Source organism: Callithrix jacchus, chromosome 12 (assembly GCF_049354715.1).
Source record: "Callithrix jacchus isolate 240 chromosome 12, calJac240_pri, whole genome shotgun sequence".
NCBI classification, from domain to species: Eukaryota; Metazoa; Chordata; class Mammalia; order Primates; family Cebidae; genus Callithrix; species Callithrix jacchus.
Window position 1 is genome coordinate 4,380,237 of NC_133513.1, and position 18,141 is coordinate 4,398,377.

Below are 18,141 nucleotides of genomic sequence, written 5' to 3' on the forward strand. Positions count from 1 at the left end.
ACTGGATGGACAAACGATCTGGGCAGGGCATTCCAGCAAAGGATGAAAGTCCACACATCCAAGGTGAGGCCTTGTTGGAAAAGTCCAAACCATTAGGAGCTCAGGGAAATTCCTGGTGGAAAGAGGTGTCAGTTGAAAATGTCATGGGTGGTGAGGGGCAGGGGGAGAGTAAGGGAACGTGAAGTAGTTGGGAGCCTGAGCCATCCCACATTTAGAGAGGAGGATGGGCCTTCAGTGGAGGCAGAGAGTGGCATGGGAGGAATGAGCTGGATGTGGGAGCAGAGGCCCAGGGAGTGGCCTTCATCACAGGGAGCAGTCACCTGAAACGCGCTGAGAAGAGGGTGGGTTGGCGACCACGGGTGTGCTTTGCCATTGTTCTGGGCAAGCATAGGCAAGGCCGGTGCCCCACACTTTGGTGAGTCCTGCATCTGCACTTCCCAGAGGGGAGCTTAGGGGCCTGTGGCAAGGGACAGAGTGAGCTCCATAGAGAGAGAAAGGCCACTGATGGACTCAGAGAGGAGAGTGTCCACGACAAAGGCATGTGGCCACATCCGTCTGCATCTGGATGGTGCGATGGTTGGTGCCTACGGGGCCTCTGCTCAGTGGTTCTCGCACTGGAACCGTGTCAGAGCACCTGCTATAGGGCTCGTTGCAACATGGATTGCTGGCCCTGCCCCAGGCATTTCTGATTCAGTAGAAATGTTGGCCCAAGCCTACATTTCTAACAAGTTTCCCAATGGTGCTGCTGCTGCTGGGACCCCACTGGGAGAACCTCTGCCCCACTGTAACCCTGGCTCCCCTGCCTGTTGATGTGGGAAGTTGCTGGCTGCCTCTAGACCAGTCAACCCATGTGGGAGGTGGGGTGCTGTCCACTTCATGGGTGGGTATAGGACCACAGGTAGCCCTGACTTTGCAGGAGCCAGGGAAGAGGATGAAACTCCACATATCCAAATATCTAAATGCCACAACATCCTGACTTAGGCTAGCAAACCTGTCAATGTTCCTTTCGTCCTTCCTTCAGACGAACAGTGTCATTACCACCTGGAGGCCAGCTGTGAGTTGAGAATCATGGTCTCTGTGAAGCTCCACTCTTGCATGTGGCCACGGGAGCCAGGCCCACCCTGGCCTGCGGATACCCTTCTCTCTTTCTGGCTCTATCCTGCTTTCCAAGGGATCTGTGCACATGTGTGGAACCCCCAAACGCCACCCACAGTTCTGCAGAGCTGCTGCTTTGCTGCACCTTGAGTCTCAGGCTGGCATGGCCTGCCCTGCCCTGCCCTGGGAGGGAATGCACTGATGGACAAACGATCTGGGCAGGGGATTCTAGAGAAGGAAGAGCGGAAGCTTTGGGTGAGCATTTCCCTCTGTCCTGCAGACTTCTTGCCCATGAGCAAGGGCACGGCCAGGACAGGCCCCTTGAGGCTGGGCCTGAGGGTGGTGTGATCAAATGACATAATGCCTGCAGGGGACCAACCATAGAGCTGGCACCTGGTCGGGACATGGTTAGTGCTGTGGTCACCCCCTGGCGGCCACCCTTGGAAAGATGTTTTGAGGCTGCTTCCACAGCCAGGTCTCAGGAAGACCACAGGCTACTCGGGTGGGACGCGGGCATCACTTTCTACTGAAACGCTCCTGGGTTCTCCAGGGGGCCTCTCAAGTTCCCCAGTGGGCCCCATTCTGCTCTATGCACTGCAGTTGAGGGGAGAGCCCTGTGCCGAGCCAGCTGGGCTGAGAGCCGCCTCTGCAGCCCTGGAAGCTCAGGGCAGGCCATGCATACCTGGGCCAACCTGGCACTGGGATGTGTTTATTACAGCAGGACAGGCTCTGAGGGAGGCAGGGAGCACGATGAGGGGCCCGAATGCTCTGCCTGCTCTCGTTGGCCTTCACTTTGGACCAGGGGCACAGGGCAGGCGAAGCTCAGGAAGATGTCCTCCAGGGTGACCTGACTGAGTAGTCATCCAGCATGTACTTCTTGGCTTGCTCCAGAGTGCCAAACACCTGAGAGGAGAGAGGAGGCTGCTGTGGCCAGGCTGCCCCACAGACACACACAAGAGGCCCGTCCCTCTCTCGGCTGCTCCAGAACACTTCCCAAGAAGTCAGCACTATGGACCTCCACTGCCCGTACTCTTGGGTGGGAATGGTGCCAGAAGGGCAGAGGCCTGGCAGGGTCCCTGGCTTGCTGTGTGTCCCTGGGCATGTGGTGTTTCCTCTCTGGGCCTGCTCTCCTCTCCGTGAAATGAGGGGGCAGGAGGAGCTGATCTCCAAAGTCCCTTCCAGCTGAAGCATCTTCCGTTCTATGAAATCACATGAATATTGCCATGGAGATGGTTGAGGACAGCGGCAGTGCTGAACATGACTTCAGGACGATGGGGAGGAGAGAAAGGGGGAGAGAGAGTGACAGAGTACCCCAGAAAGTGGGTCACGTCAAAGATATGCACTCCCCTTCGCCCAGCTGAGGTTCTGGCCTGGCAGGTGGTAGTGGACCATGCCTTGGTGCTCATCTTCCAGGACGCTGCCTGCAAGGAGACGGCGTGGCTGTGAGGGCTGGGCTGGAGGATCAGGGAGGGTGCCTGGGTGCTCGGCACTGCGATCCTTGTCTCAGGGATTGGGGAGAGGGGACATGGCAGAGGTGAGGCACAGGCACGTCTCACGGCAGATGGGAGAGGCCTAGACAGGGGCCCAGGGCCCACCCAGTGTGGGGCTGCCAGGGCTGGGACACACCTGGAAAGGTCAGGTCCACGAAGGCCTTGAATTCCTCCAGCGCCTCCTGCTGCCCTTCACTCCGGACCTTGGCTCTCAGGGAGTAGCTGCTGCCAAACTTGCTTTTGAGGTGCTGGGGGCTGCCCAGGCACTTGAACTGCCCCTGCACCATGATGACCAGCCGGGTGCACAGGGCCTCACACTCCTCCATGCTGGGGAGAGGGCAGGGCCTGAGACAGGGCTGAGGGTACCAAAGGCTTGTGCAGACAGGAAGGGGGGGTGGTACCCTGATCAGGCCGTTCCTGATACCCATGCTCAGAGTGTGGCTCATGTGCAGAGCCTAGGGAATTTCCTCGAAGACTCTGCACCAGGTGCTGATGGATCTCCTGGCCACCTGGCTCCTTCCCAGCCCACCTGGTTTTGAAACTTCCAGTGACCCGCAGAGCCAGACTCTACCCGTGGGAGGTGATGACGATGGTCTTGCCGGACTCGCGGGCTCGAGCCACGGCATTCCAGAGCAGGCACCGGGCCACAGGGTCCATGCCAGTGGATGGCTCGTCCAGGAAGATGACAGCAGGCTCTCCAATCAGAGCAATGCCGGAGCTCAGCTTCCTCTTGTTACCACCACTGGGGGTGGAGGGGAGAAGGTTAGGTGACGGGAATGGTCAGACTCCAGCAGTGAGCACTGCTGGCTCAACACTCACCCCCTTTCCTCCTCTGTTCAGGAAGTGTTCCCACACCCCTCATGGGGCTTTCACCCAGGGCTGGACCGTGGCTGGGGCTATCCACTCAGGGAATAAACACCTTCCCCCGGACACAGGGATGAGTCCAGGGTGAGCACATGGTTGGCGAGTCTTCTTTGAGGGTCTGGAAGTGTTGAGGGCAAGTGCTTCTCCATCTGAGAAGAAGGGCATTGGCCCATCTTAGCTAACTTAAAACCTATAGCATTTACTATGTGCCACACACTGTTCTAAACTGCAAATATGAACTCATTTGATCTTCCGAAGATACAAGGAAACACGAAAACCTGCTCGGAACAGAAGCCAACAAAGAGGGGAGAGCCAAGGGATATCATCATCTGACCCTGGGCCCACTTTGCCCACGGTGTGGGCACCTCTACGTCCCAATCCTGGGTATGCAGTACCGCTCCATGCCTCCAGGGGCGCTGCACACTACGTGAAGGGAGTCCTCCGACCCCTGCGGTCTGGGGCCTCGCCTTTTTTTTTTTTTGAGACGGAGTTTCACTCTTGTTACCCAGGCTGGAGTGCAATGGCACGATCTTGGCTCACCGCAAGCTCCGCCTCCTGGGTTCAGGCAATTCTCCTGCCTCAGCCTCCTGAGTAGCTGGGATTACAGGCACGCGCCACCATGCCCAGCTAATTTTTTGTATTTTTAGTAGAGACGGGGTTTCACCATGTTGACCAGGATGGTCTCGATCTGTTGACCTCGTGGTCCACCCGCCTCGGCCTCCCAAAGTGCTGGGATTACAGGGGCCTCGCTTTAATAGTTAATTGGAGTCGGGCTTCTATCACTGACAGAAGCCTGAGGAATACCCCGGGTTCTTCAGCAGAACAGGGACCCTAGACACAGAGGTATGACGTAACTGTGGCTTAAAATGCAAACTTACCCAAAACAGAAAGCCCTTCCTGAAGTGGCAGGAGGAAGGTCTGTCCTCATCTTACCAGGACAGTAACACCTGTGGTACCAGTTGCCTGTCGTCAGCCATGTAAAGTGCCTTTGGACTGGGCAGCTTCATAATCCACTGGAGCCCAGGAGCAAGCGGAAGTGGTGCCTTGGGGCAGCCCAGGCCACTGACCTCTTCCTACAGGCATGGAAGCTGCCCCCAACCACCTGCGCGGGGACCTCATGCCCAGAGCTGGCGGCTCTGGGAAAAACTGGAACTTACGTGGTAACTGGAGGCGGAGGGGCCGGGGGAAGCCTCAGGTCTCACCTGTAGGTCTTGACCAGCTTGTCAGCATACATGTACGTGACTAAGTCCTCAATAATCTGGCCCACACAAGCACAGATGTGGTGATCTGGGATGCCCCAGATCCGGGCACACGTGACCAGCATCTCACGGCCTGTCATGAAGTTCAGCAGAGCATCAAACTGAGGACAGTAACCGATCCACCGCTGTACTGGGTTAGAAAACAGCCCCGAGAGGGAGACACGTCAGAGGAAACCCTCCTCCCACCAGGGTCACCAAGTCTGCAATGAGGCAAGGGCCTGGACACCTGCTGGTCTTGCTCCGGCTGCTGCCTCTGCCCTGTGAATGCACAGGCACCCACTAAGGACCTGTGAGTGGCACTGTAGTTCCGTCAGGGAGCTGCTGCTTAGTGGGCAGAGTGGGTCACTTATTTGGCTCCTCCTCCAGCTCACCCAGCATTAAACCTCAGCACCCAGTGCCTCCCTACTTCCTGGTGCCTTTGAAGCATCCAGTCAATACAAGAGGCTTGCTTTGCTTTTTTCCCGTTTAGAAATATTTCCTATTAGACTTGTAATCTGCAAATCGATTTTCTTTGTAAAATATTCAGGTAAAGACTCCTGCAGTCGGTTGGCGGCCTGCCCCAGCCCACTGTGGCCAGGCAGCTGTGCAGCATCCAGCATTCTGTGTTGGCAAAGGCACCCGCGTGGGCCTAGGCTGCTTGCTCAGGACTAGCTGGGTGCTGTTTTTTGCCAGATGGTATCATCCTTTATCATTCTGTAACATGCTTTTTTTCTTTCTTTTCTGAGAAGAAGTCTCACTCTGTAACCCAGGCTGGAGTGCAGTGATGTGATCTCAGCTCACTGCAACCTCCGCCTCCTGGATTCAAGCAATTCTCCTGCCTCAGCCTCCTGAGTAGCTGGGATTACAGGCACCTGCCACTACGCCCAGCTAATTTTTGTATTTTCAGTAGAGATGGGGTTTCCCCACATTGATCAGGCTGGTCTCGATCCCCTAACCTCATGATCCACCTGCCTCGGCCTCCCAAAGTGCTGGGATTACAGGCATTAGCCACCGCGCCCGGCCAACATGCTTTTTATTTATTTTTTGTTGTGACAGAGTTTCTCCCTGTCGCCCAAGCTGGAGTGCAATGGCACAATCTCGGCTCATGGCAACCTTCGTCTCCTGGGTTAAAGCGATTCTCCTGCCTCAGCCTCCTGAGAAGCTAGGATTACAGGCGCGCATCACCATGCCCAGCTAATTTTTTTTGTATTTTTTTAGTAGAGATGAGGTTTCTCCATGTTGGTCAGGTTAGTCTCAAACTCACAACCTCAGGTGATCTGCCCACCTCGGCCTTCCAAAGTGCATGCTTTTCTTACTCAATATCATGTCTTCAAGATCTTCCTAGGGCAATAAACACAGACCTACCCCCACCTATTTTCACTGCTGCTTGGTCATCCAGGGAAGGGTTCTAGATTTTATTCAGCTGTTTAAAATATTCATTTGACTCATTTCTAGGTTGTTGCACCTTTTTTGGGGGGGTTTGAGATGAAGTCTCACTCTGTTGCCCAGGCTGGAGTGCAGTGGTGCGATCTTGGCTCACTGTAACCTCCACCTCCCGGGTTCAAGCAATTCTCCTCTCAGCCCCATGATGAACTGGAGCTACAGGTGCACACCACCATGCCTGGCTAATTGTTTGTTTGTTTGTTTGTTTGTGACAGAGTCTTGCTCTGCTGCCCAGGCTGCAGTGCAATGGCACAATCTCAGCTCACTGCAACGTCCACCTCCCAGGTTCAACTGATTGTCCTGCCTCAGCCTCTCGAATAGCTGGAATTGCAAGTGGGTGCCACCACGCCCGGCTAATTTTACTTTTTAATATTTTTAGTAGAGATGGGATTTCACTGTGTTGGTCAGGCTGGTCTTGCCACCTGACCTTGGCCTCCCGAGGTGCTGGGATTACAGGCGTAAGCCACCACACCCAGCCAATTTTCTGTATTTTTAGTAGAGACAGGGTTTCACCACGTTGGCTGGGTTGATCTCAAACTCCTGACCTCAGGTTTTTGCCTTTCTAAACTTGCAGCTGGCCACCCGGGTTTGTACCCACGTTCATCTGCTTCCAGATGCTGAAAAGAGTGGGATGGCATTTTTGAGAAATGTTTCCCTCCTATTTTCTCTCCTCTTCTCCTCCCTGGTGAAACAGCTGGAAAACTCTGGGCTCCACTGCCTGAAATTGGACAACGGGGAGGATTTTACAGGGTGCAAAACAGAAAACCAGATGGAGGCCGGGCACGGTGGCTCACGCCTGCAATCCCAGCACTTTGGGAGGCCGAGGCGGGTGGATCATGAGGTGAAGAGATCAAGACCATCCTGGTCGACATGGTGAAACCCCGTCTCTACTAAAAATACAAAAATTAGCTGGGCATGGTGGCGCGTGCCTGTAGTCCCAGCTACTCGGGAGGCTGAGGCAGGAGAATTGCCTGAACCCAGGAGGCGGAGGTTGCAGTGAGCCGAGATCGCGCCATTGCACTCCAGCCTGGGTAACAAGAGCGAAACTCTGACTCAAAAAAAAAAAATCTTCCAAAACAGAAACTTTTGTCTTTTCAGCAAATGGCACTGGGACAATTACACATTTATGCCAAAGAATGAATTTGGATCTCCACCTAACACTATATAAAAATTAACTCAAAATGAATCAAAGGCCTAAATGTAAGAGCTAAAACTCTTAGAACAAAATGCAGATGTAAATCTTCCCTGTCTTAAATAAGGCAATGGTTTCTTATATCTAAAACACAAAAGAGAGGAGAACAGACAAATCGGTCTTTGTCATAATTTCATAATTAAAAGCTTTTGTTCATCAAGGGTTACTAACAAGAAAGTGAAAAGACAGTCGGGCGCGGTGGCTCACACCTGGAACCCCAGCACTTTGGGAGGCCGAGGCGGGTGGATCTCAAGGTCAGGAGATGGAGACCAGCCTGGCTAACACAGCGAAACCCCGTCTCTACTAAAAACACAAAAAATTTAGCAGAGTATAGTGGCTTGATCCCGTAATCCCAGCTACTTGGGAGGCTGAGGCAAGAGGATTGCTTGAACCTGGGAGGTGAAGGTTGCAGTGAGCTGAGGTCATGCCATCGCACTCCATCCTGGGCAACAAGAGTGAAACTCCACCTCAAAAGAAAAGAAAGGAAAAACGTGAAAAGACAACCTGCAAATGGGAGGAAATTTTTGAAATTGATATATTTGACAAGGGTTTAGTATACAACTTTATAAAGAATTATTGGCTGCATGTGGTGGCTTATGCCTGCAAGTATTTTGGAAGGCTGAGGTAGGGGGATTGCTTGAGGCCAGGAGTTCGATACCAGCCTGGGTAACATAGTGAGACTACTGTCTCTATAAAAAATTTAAAAATTAGCAGGGTGCAGTGGCACGCACCCATAGTCCCAGCTATGCAGGAGGCTGAGGTGGGAAGATGGCTTGAGCCCAGGAGGTTGAGTCTGCAGTGAGCCATGATTACGCTCCAGTCTGGGTGACTGGGTGACAGAGTAAGAACTGTCAAAAAAAAAGAATTCTTGGTTGGGCACAGTGGCTCACGTCCACTGTAATCGTAGTACTTTGGGAGGCTGAGGCAGGACGACTGTCTGAGCTCAGGAGTTGAGACCAGCCTAAGCAACATGGTGAAACCCCATCTCTACTAAAAGTAAAAAAAATGAGCCAGGCATTGCAGTGTGCACTTATAGTTCCAGCTACTTGGGAGGCTGAGGCAGGAGAATTGCTTGAACCTGGGAAGCAGATATTGCAGTGAGCTGAGATCGTGCCATTGAACTCCAGCCTGGGAGACAGAGGGAAACTTGGTCTCCCCTCCGCCCCAAAAAAGAATAATTTTTTTACAACTTCATGACAAATAGAATAGCTCTCCCAAGAATAGCCAACAAGCACATGAAAAGATGCTCAACACCATTAGTCATTAGGGAAACAAAGATCAAAACCATAATGTGATACTAATGTATACTCATTAGAATAGCTCTAATATTCTGGGCTCAGTGGCTCACGCCTATAATCCCAGAACTTTGGGAGGCCAAGGTGGGCTGATCACCTGAGGTCGGGAGTTCGAAATCAGCCCGACTAATATGGAGAAACCCAGTCTCTGCTAAAAATACAAAGTTAGCCGGGTGTGGTGGCGCATGCCTGTGATCCCAGGTCCTGGGGAGGCTGACGTGGAAGAACTGCTTGAACTTAGGAGGCGGAGGTTGTGTTGAGCCGAGATCACGTCATTGCACTCCAACCTGGGCAACAAGAGTGAAACTCAGTCTCAAAAAGAAAGAAAGAAAGAAACAAAAGAAAAGCTATAATAACTTTTTAAAATAACAGATGGGGTTTTGCTATGTTTTTCAAGCTGGCTTCAAGCTCCTGGACTCAAGCGATCCTCCCACCTCGGTCCTCTCAGTAGCTGGGACTACAGATGCATGCCACTGCACATGGCTTTATAACACAGTATTCTAAAGGAAATTAAAAGTTGTTGGATAAGGGGGCATAAAATTACCACCAGAACTGCCCTGTAAGACATGCTGAAAGGAGGCCAGGCACAGTGGCTCATGCCTGTAATCCCAGGACTTTGAGAGGCTCAGGCGGGCGGATCACCTGAGGTCAGGAGTTTGAGATCGGCCTGACCAACATGGTGAAATCCCGTCTCTACTAAAAATCCAAAATTAGCGAGGCATTGTGGCACAATTCTCCTGCCTCAGCCTCCTGACTAGCTGGGATTATAGCTACTCAGGAGGCTACCAGCTACTCAGAAGGCTGAGGCAGGAGAATTGCTTGAACACAGGAGGCACAGGTTGCAGTGAGCTGAGATCGTGCCATTGCACTCCAGCCTGGGCAACAGGAACAAAACTCTGTCTCAAATAAAAAAAGAAAAATGCTGAAAGGAACCTTTTAGATGGAAATGAATCAAGGTGGCTCATGCCTATAATCCCAGCAATGTTGGGGGACAAGGTGTGAAGATCACTTGAGGTCAGGATTTTGAGGCCAGTCTGGCCAACATGGTGAAACCCTGTCTCTACAAAAAATACAAAAATGAGCTGGGCATGGTGGTGTGTGCCTGTAATCTCAGCTACTCTGGAGACTGAGGCACGAGACTCACTTGAACCTGGGAGTCGTACATTGCGGTGAGCCGAGACTGCACCACTGCACTCTAGCCTGGGTGACAGAGTGAGACTCTGTCTCAGACAAAAAAAAAAACAAAAACGAACGGCTGGCTGGGTGCAGTGGCTCACACCTATAATTCCAGCCCTTAGGGAGGCTGAGGCAGGTGGATCACGAGGTCGGGAGTCCAAGACCGGCCTGGCAAACATGGTGAAAATACATCTCTACTGAAAATACAGAAATTAGCCAGGTGTGGTGGTGGGCGTCTGTAGTCCCAGCTACTCGGGAGGCTGAGGCAGGAGAATTGCTCGAACCGGGGAGGTGGAAATTGCAGTGAGCCGAGACTGCACCACTGCACTCCAGCCTGGGTGACAGAAGGAGACTCTGTCTCAAACAAAAAAAGGAATGGCTAATAGAAATTTGATGCTACATGAAGAAATAAAGGTCTCTAGTAAAGGTAAATACAAGGACAAATATATTTTTGGACATATAATAAATAAAGATGTAATTTTGTAACATCAATAACAGAGAATGGGGACAGGGCTTTATAGAAACGGAATTTTTGTATATTATTCAAGTTAAGATGATATAATTCTAAACAGAGTGTTCTAACTCTAGGATGTTGAATGTAATCCCTGTGGTAGCTACAAAGAAAATAAGCCAATAGTTATAGGAGATACACAAAAGGGCCAGGCACAGCATCTCACGTCTGTAATCTCCACACTTTGTGAGGCCAAGACGGATGGATCGCCTGAGGTCAGGCGTTTGAGAGCAGCCAGGCCAGCATGGCAAAACCCTGTCTCTACTAAAAATACAAAAAGTAGCTGGGTATGATGGCATGTGCCTCTAGTCCCAGCTACTCAGGAGGCTGAGGCAGGAGAATCGTTTGAACCCAGGAGGCGGAGGTTGCAGTGAACCAAGATCGTGCCATTGCACTCTGTCTCAAAACTCCATCTCAATTAAAAAAAAAAAAAAAAAAAAAAGAAGATACACAAAAGGAAATGAGAACTCGATGAAAATGTTTCATATAAGGTATTTAATCAAATTCAAAGAGACAGAGAGTGGAATGTTGATGACCAGGGGCAGGGTTTAGGGGAATGGTGAGTCATTGTTTATTGGGTTCATAGGGTCCGTTTTGCAAAATGAAAGAAGTTCTGGAGATGACTGTGCTAGTTCACAACAACTTGAATGTACTTAATGCCACTGAACTGGACACTTTAGAATAGCAAATTTCAGTTGGGCACGGTGACTCATACCTGTAGTCCCAGCACTTCTGGAGGCTGAGGCAGGTGGATCACCTGAAGTCAGGAGTTTGAGACCAGCCTGGCCAACATGGCAAAATCCCAGCTCTACAAAAAATTCAAAAATTAGCTGGGTGTGGTGGCGCGTGCCTGTAGTCCCAGCTACTCATGAGTCTGAGGCAGGAGAATCACTTGAACCCAGAAGGCAGAGACTGCAGTGAACTGAGACAGTACCACTGCACTCCAGTCTAGGTGACAGACTAAGACTCTGTCTTAAAAAAAAAAGAAAAGAAAAAAAAAATTCATGCTATGCATATTTTACCATAATTTAAAAAGTAAATAATTTTTTTTTGAGACAGAGTCTCACTGTGTCGCCCAGGCCGCAGTGCAGTGGTGCAATCTCGGCTCACTGCAAACTCTGCCTCCCGGATTCAAGCAATTCTCTGCCTCAGCCCCCTGAGTAGGTGAGATTACAGGCACCCGCAACCATGCCCAGCTAATTTTTGTAATACAGACGGAGTTTCACCATGTTGGCCAGGCTGGTCTTGAACTCCTGACCTTGTGATCCACCTGCCTCAGCCTCCCAAGTGCTGGGATTACAGGCACGAGCCACCGCGTCCAGCCAAAGCAAATACTTTTTTGAAGTGTTGGAGAGGATGTGGAGAAACTGAAACCCTCATACTTTGCTGGTAAGAATGTAAAATGGTTCAGCTAATGTGAAAAACGGTTTGGTAGGTCCTCAAAAAGCTAAACAGAGTTACCAAATGACCCAGCAAATATACTCTTAGATATATACCCAAGAGAACTGAAACATGTTCACACAAAAACCCATATCCAAATGTTTATAATAGTGTTATTCGTAATAGCAAAAGCAGAAACAACGCACATGTCCACCAACGGATGAAGAGATAAACTGTGCTATAACCATGCAATGGACTACCTGACACTCAGCTGCACACAGGGATGGAGCACTGACCCCTGCTACAACATGGGTGAACCTGGAAAACATTATTCTAAGTCAAAGAAGGCAGGTACAAAGCCCACACATTGTGTGATTCCATGTATGCGAACTATCCGGAACAGGGCCATCCATAATGGCAGGAAGTAGATGAGTGATTTCGAGGGGCTGAGGGGAGAAGGGAATGGGGACTGGCTGTTAATAGATCCAGGCTTCCTTTTGGGGGATGAAAATGTTCTGGAATTAGATAGTGGGCAAGGTTGTACAACTGCATATACCAAAAACCAACAACGTAGTTAACAAATGCCATTTACAAGACTCACCGGCGTCACTGCATTTAGTCTCGCTCAGGTCCTTGACACCGCACAACCTCTGTAGTCCAAAGTTGTAACAGAAGTTGGAGAAAGCCATCCCCAGGCAGCGGCCCGGAAATATGAGGAATGTGTTATCCAAGGATCCTGAGATTGTTATGTAGCCTAGATCTGTGAAGAGAACAGAAAACGTTAACTCTGCCTGCAGCAAGACAAGCGCGTATCCTCTATCATCTATGCTGACCTACTCTGTTCTGTATCCATCTTTATGCTGTCACACTCCCAGCCCTCCAGTCCAGAAAACGGGTTCCCCCTGACTCCTCTTCCTCTACAGTCGTTCAGCCTCCAAGACCTAAATATTTTTCTTCTGTCATGCTTTTTGAATCTGTCACTTTAACTTTTTTTTTTTTGAGACGGAGTTTTGTTCTTGTTACCCAGGCTGGAGTGCAATGGCACGATCTCCGCTCACTGCAACCTCCGCCTCCTGGGTTCAGGCAATTCTCCTGCCTCAGCCTCCTGAGTAGCTGGGATTACAGGCACGCGCCACCGTGCCCAGCTAATTTTTTGTATTTTTAGTAGAGACGGGGTTTCACCATGTTGACCAGGATGGTCTCAATCTCTTGACCTTGTGATCCACCCGCCTCGGCCTCCCAAAGTCCTGGGATTACAGGCTTGAGCCACCACACCTGGCTAACTTTTTTTTTTTTTTTTTTTTTTGAGAAGGAGTCTCGCTCTGACACCCAGGCTGGAGTGCAGTAGCATGATCTCGGCTCACTGCAACCTCCGCCTCCCGGGATTAAGCAATCCTCCTGCCTAAGCCTCCCGAGTTGCTGGGACTACAGGCGTGGGCTACCATGCCCAGGTAAGTTTTGTATTTTTAGTAGAGACAGGGTTTCACCGTGTTGGCCAGGATGGTCTCGATCTCTTGACCTTGTTGTGATCTGTCCACCTCAGCCTCCCAAAGTGCTGGGATTACAGGTGTGAGCCACCATGCCCAGCCCCACTTTACTTCTTTCAGTTGTTCATGCAGGAGAATGCACTAGAAGAATACGGTGTGTTTTGGAAAATCAGGAGCACAGCCCCAGCATGGGCTGCATCTGTGGAGGTGGGAGATCTGAGGGTAGAAGGAGATGAGGTTTACAGTTGATCTGTGTCCGGATAGCAGGGGTGAAGTGCCGGCTTCCAAGTCGTTTGAGTGTCAACTCACATATGATGAGGGGGATGCAGTTTCTGACTCTACAGTTTGTGGAGATAAAACTATCATCAAGAGTCTCTCAGGAGACATAATGACTCCCAAGTTAAAAGTAGAGGGAGCCAGGCGCGGTGGCTCACACCTGTAATCCCAGCACTTTGGGATGCCAAGGTGGGTGGATCATGAGGTCAAGAGATTGAGACCATCCTGGCCAGTATGATGAAACCCTTCCCTACTAAAAATACAAAAATTAGCTGGGTGTGGTCCCAGCTACTGGGGAGGCTGAGGCAGGGGAATCACTTGAATCCAGGAGACAGAGGTTCCAGATCACACACTGCACTCCAGCCTGGCAACAGAGATCAGCCTGGCTAACATGGTGAAACCCTATGCCTACTAAAAATACAAAAATTAGTTGGGTGTGTGTGGTGGTGGGCACCCGTAATCCCAGCTACTCAGAAGGCTGAGGCGGGAGAATCCCCTGAACCTGGGAGGTGGAGGTTGCAGTGAGCTGAGATAGCACCATTGCCCTCCAGCCTGGGAGACAGAGTGAGATGCCGCCTCCAAAAAAAAAAGCAGAGGGAAGCTGTTAGATCATTTTTAAGAAAACCAAACCCAAACCCAACGTCTATGTGAAGGAAGTGTTCAGGATAAATGCCAGTGGGGTAGAATGTAACGGAGTCAAATGTCAGCGTGCCTCTCCAGCCTGACTCGTCGACACGGCGGCACAAACGCAGCTTCTTTCACTCTAACTGCGCACTCACCGAGCAGCCTGTCCTCAGCCTGGGCTCTGCGAACCCAGAAAATATGACGGGTCTCAGTTAATGTAGAAAGTTTATTTTACCAAGGTTGAGGTCATGCCCTGCCATTTACTTATTATCTTTTTTACTGAGGAATTACATATTTCAATGATGTGCATAGATCTTAAGTAGACAATCTGATGAATTTAGAAAAATCTATAAGCCCATGTAGCCAACACCTTAGTCAAGATGAAGACCATTTCCATCACTCTAGAGAGTTCCCAAAGTCTCTTTTCAGCCAATCTCCCTCTCCCCAACCCCGAGGCAACCACGTTTCTGGTTCCAACTCCGGGACCTCGTTTGTGTTTCTGGAGATGGAGCTGCGTTGGCGCCACCACACGGTGCTCCCGCTTTTGCTCAGCACTGTCTTTGAGGTCCATCCACGCCGCTGCAGGTCCCTTTTACATCTGTGAGGGAGTCATCCATTCTCCTGGAGGTGTGTGCTTGGGACATGCACACTGGGGACTCTTCAGGCAACAGCTGCTGTGGACACTCCCTCACAGGTCTTTAGTAGACATGCGGTTTCCCGGGTACAACTTTGGAGGCTGCTGGAGGGAAAATCAAAGCTATGTGGGCTGTGTGCTGTGCAGTCCTCACCTTGTTCACCTGTGACTGAGACGAGGACCAAGGGGCAGATGCTGAGGAAGGTGAGCATGATGATCAGCTTGACGCAGGCGTTGCCGTGCTGTTGAAAGAGAAGCTGACCAAGTAGAGGAAGCGGATGATAGCGGAGCCATAGAGCATTAACAGCAGGGTGACAGCCAGGACATTTTCATTGTGTGTAAAAGTTTCTTCACGATAGTATAAGCACCACCTGAGGAGGGGCAGGGGAAGGGTTTGGGAAAGTCATTGAGTCAGTCCTAAACACTGGAGGAAGAATATCAGAATCTCAACTTTAAAAGTAAGGCGTCAGCAATACTGCCTGAGCGCTTTCTTTCTACTCATCTGCACTTGCAGAGATGAGCAAGCCCTGAACCCTGTTCTCTGGGAGCTGGCCTGGAAGTCAGGGGTGCAGGGTAGTGTGATAAGGGGTTCAGAGATGCTCACAGAACACAGGCGGAACAAAGCATGAAGTGGTCCATTCTGCATAAAATAACCAGGGAGCCACAATCAAGTCCTTCAACCCATCAGTACCCTGGTGAGGTATTTCTGGACAATAAACGTATGTCCCCAGAGTACTGCCCCTTACCAGCTTGAAGTAGAAATACTTGGGGGAGGGCACATGGAGACCCTGAAGCAGGTCCCTCTGCTCCTAACAAAGCTGGGAACTTGGGTCTTCTACCAAGGGTCAGTGATGAGGGAGATCTCACACCCTGGGTCCCCACTGGGGGCAGAGTTGCCAACCTAGACTTCCTAGTTGGTTCTGGCTCTAAGCAGGAGTCCCCAGGAGAAACCCCCTACGATACGCAGCCGAAGAATCTGGGCACCCTCCAGCACTCACCAGCAGCAGCAGACTGCGGATGAGGAAGAAGATGAGGTCCCACAGCAGAGCGGAGAGCCAGAAAGTGGCCACATAAGCTCCCCTGATAAACTGGACACGCCTGGCCTTAACGAGCCTCTCTCTAACTGTCAACACGGAAAAAGAGCTAGACAGGAAAGCTAGTCCAAAAAGCAAGTTGACAACAAGGTAATGTCCTTTAGGACCCCTGTGAAACACAGGACGTAAGGTGAGAGGTAGCAGAGTAAGTGGAACTGCTCATAGCAGCCATCTTCCAAATAACACTTTGTAATTAAAACAAGAAGCAAAGGCAGACAGAAATAGGTGGAAAAGGGTGGAGCCCTACAGAGGTATAGATGGAGAGAAGAACATTCACACATACGATACCACAAACTCTCCGCATCCTCCGCAAATGTCGGAGGTTGAGGGTGGTTGGATATGGTAACGGAAGCCCTGGCACCAGGAAGCAGCTTGAAGAGAAAATTGTCCTCCAGTGCCAGAGCCAGGGCAGAAGCATGGTATGCCTGCTGTCACTATGGTGTGATTTCCCACATCTTCAAAGGAAGCTGCCACTAAGCAGAGCTTATCAAAGCCCCCAGGTTCCTCGTTTGCCTTTTTCAATAGGAACTCTTCTACAGAACCTAGAAGGGAGCAAAATATCCACCAGGCAGTAAGAAGGAGCATCACACCAGGCCCAGTGGGGTGGGGAGAACTCACCATCGGTCTCCGGCAACCTGCTGCTTCTCCTAGGTACTTCATCGCTAACCCCCACCCACCTCTGAAAGCAGGCCTCCTCCCACCACACCCTGCCCTGAATTCCAGTCAATCTTGGAGTCTTGTCTATTTTTCCTTCATTTTATTTTACTTATTTATTCACATTTTTAGAGACTTTCTCTGTTCCCTAGGCTGGAGGGCAGTGATGTGATCATAACTCACTGCAGACCTGACCTCCTGGACTCAAGTGATCCTCCCGCCTCAGCCTCCCCAAGTGTTGAGATTACAGGTGTAAGCCACTGTGCCTGGCTCTATTAATCTTTTAAGTTTCTTGCGATTGTCTGCTTCTCTCCTTCCCACTGCCTTGACTGGGTCTGGGTCTCATCATCTGTACCTGGCTTATGTAGCCCCCAATGAAAATGAAGATCTTGCCTTCTTTTTTTTGGAAACAGATTGTTACTCTGTGGCCCATGCTGAAGAGCAGTGGCAGGATCTCGGCTCACTGCAGCCTCCACCTCCCTGGTTCAAGTGATTCTTCTGCCATAGCCTCCCAAATAGCTGGGACCATAGGCACACGCCAGCACGCCTGGCTAATTTTTGTATTTTTAGTAGAGACAGGGGTTTCACCATTTTGGCCAGGCTGGTCTTGAACTCCTGGCCTCAAGTGATCCACCCACCTCAGCTTCCCGAACTGCTAGGATTACAGGCATGAGCCACTGCACCCGGCCAGATTTGCTTTCTATCTGGTACCTCCAGTCTGATTGAAAGGACACATCTGGCCATAATGCACCCCACCAATCAACTTGCAGTGGCTGTCCACTGCCCTCACAACAAAGCCACATTCCTGCACGAGGTACAGAGCCCCTCACTATCCAAATTCAGCCCCTCACTATCCTTAGCTCCAGCCAAACCTAAGGATTTACAGTGCCCCATGCTTACAGATGCTCCTCTTGTTCGGAACGTTCTCTGGGTTACTTTTCCCTTCTATCAGTCAACGCCTACTCATACCTTGGGCTCTTACTTGGAAGCCCACTCTGACCCTCCCCGGCTGACATACGTCCGTGTAATTCCACAGCATTCCGATTGCAGTCACTGTCACCTTGTGTCGTAACTGTCATTTATGCGTAAGATCTCAGGACGAGAAGCTCCTCGATGCACACGGTGCCAAGTCAAATTCAAATACACAACCCACCTAGAGTCCAGACACCCGAACTCTTCAGTGCTGAAGGGACCTTCAGTCATAATGACGAAAACAACAGCACCAGCACCCCGGCGGAGTGCTCACATGGTGCACCTGTGCAAAGCGCTTGACAAGCACTCAGGAGATCACCCAATGACACTGTGAGGTGAGGCCTGTCATTCTCCCCATTGGGAGTATGAAGAAACCAGGGCCTCGAGAGCCAGGCTGTTATGAGGCCAACCATTTTGTCACATCGTGTTCCACACTCGAAATCCTTATTTCAAAAAAGTAATTATTTAAAAATGTTAATCAAAATAATGCATGAATATAATTTTTAAAGTCAAATAGTTATACAAGAAACAGCTGTGCTCTTCCCTAGCCCTGATCCTCCCCAACGCCTATTCACCAGAAGCAGCCCCTTTCCCATCTTTTACTGGCCGTTTCTCCACGTCGCTAACAGCACGTTTAGCTGATGATGCCTCACGATGGAAGCCGGGATTTTGTTCTCTTACAACCATCCTCTCTTACAACCCTGCAGATTTCCCCT

General features: G+C 50.6%; 1 protein-coding gene across 6 annotated transcripts; it reads right to left on the minus strand.

Annotated features, from left to right (window-relative positions):
- Positions 1-1,789: 1,789 nt before the first annotated feature.
- Positions 1,790-16,335, minus strand: LOC100387054 (ATP-binding cassette sub-family A member 17-like). Of its 6 annotated transcripts, none has more exons than XR_013524529.1 (9): positions 15,704-16,335; positions 14,860-15,076; positions 12,286-12,444; positions 4,904-4,966; positions 4,652-4,781; positions 3,157-3,327; positions 2,722-2,912; positions 2,126-2,516; positions 1,790-1,998 (listed from the first exon to the last, which is right to left on the minus strand). XR_013524529.1 is itself a non-coding variant. In XM_078344436.1 (9 exons), exons 2-8 carry the CDS (start codon positions 14,915-14,917, stop codon positions 2,425-2,427), a joined length of 864 nt encoding a protein of 287 aa, XP_078200562.1. In that variant the 5' UTR covers positions 14,918-15,076; positions 15,704-16,335; the 3' UTR covers positions 1,790-1,998; positions 2,407-2,424. The 6 variants fall into 6 exon arrangements, 5 of the variants coding, with proteins under 5 accessions (XP_078200562.1, XP_078200561.1, XP_078200560.1 ...); XM_078344436.1 differs by having other exon boundaries at positions 2,407-2,516; XM_078344435.1 differs by having other exon boundaries at positions 1,790-2,294; positions 2,407-2,516.
- Between the last annotated feature and the right edge of the window lie 1,806 nt (positions 16,336-18,141).

Coding starts and splice junctions, on each gene's coding strand:
- LOC100387054 (XM_078344436.1), bottom strand. CDS start 14,917: ATGCTCACCTTCCTCAGCATCTGCCCCTTGGTCCTCGTCTCAGTCACA. Junction 4,967..12,285: donor GACTAAATGCAGTGACGCCG/GTGAGTCTTGTA, acceptor GTGCATTCACAG/GGCAGAGGCAGCAGCCGGAG. Junction 4,782..4,903: donor CTTGCCTCATTGCAGACTTG/GTGACCCTGGTG, acceptor ACTTCATGACAG/GCCGTGAGATGCTGGTCACG.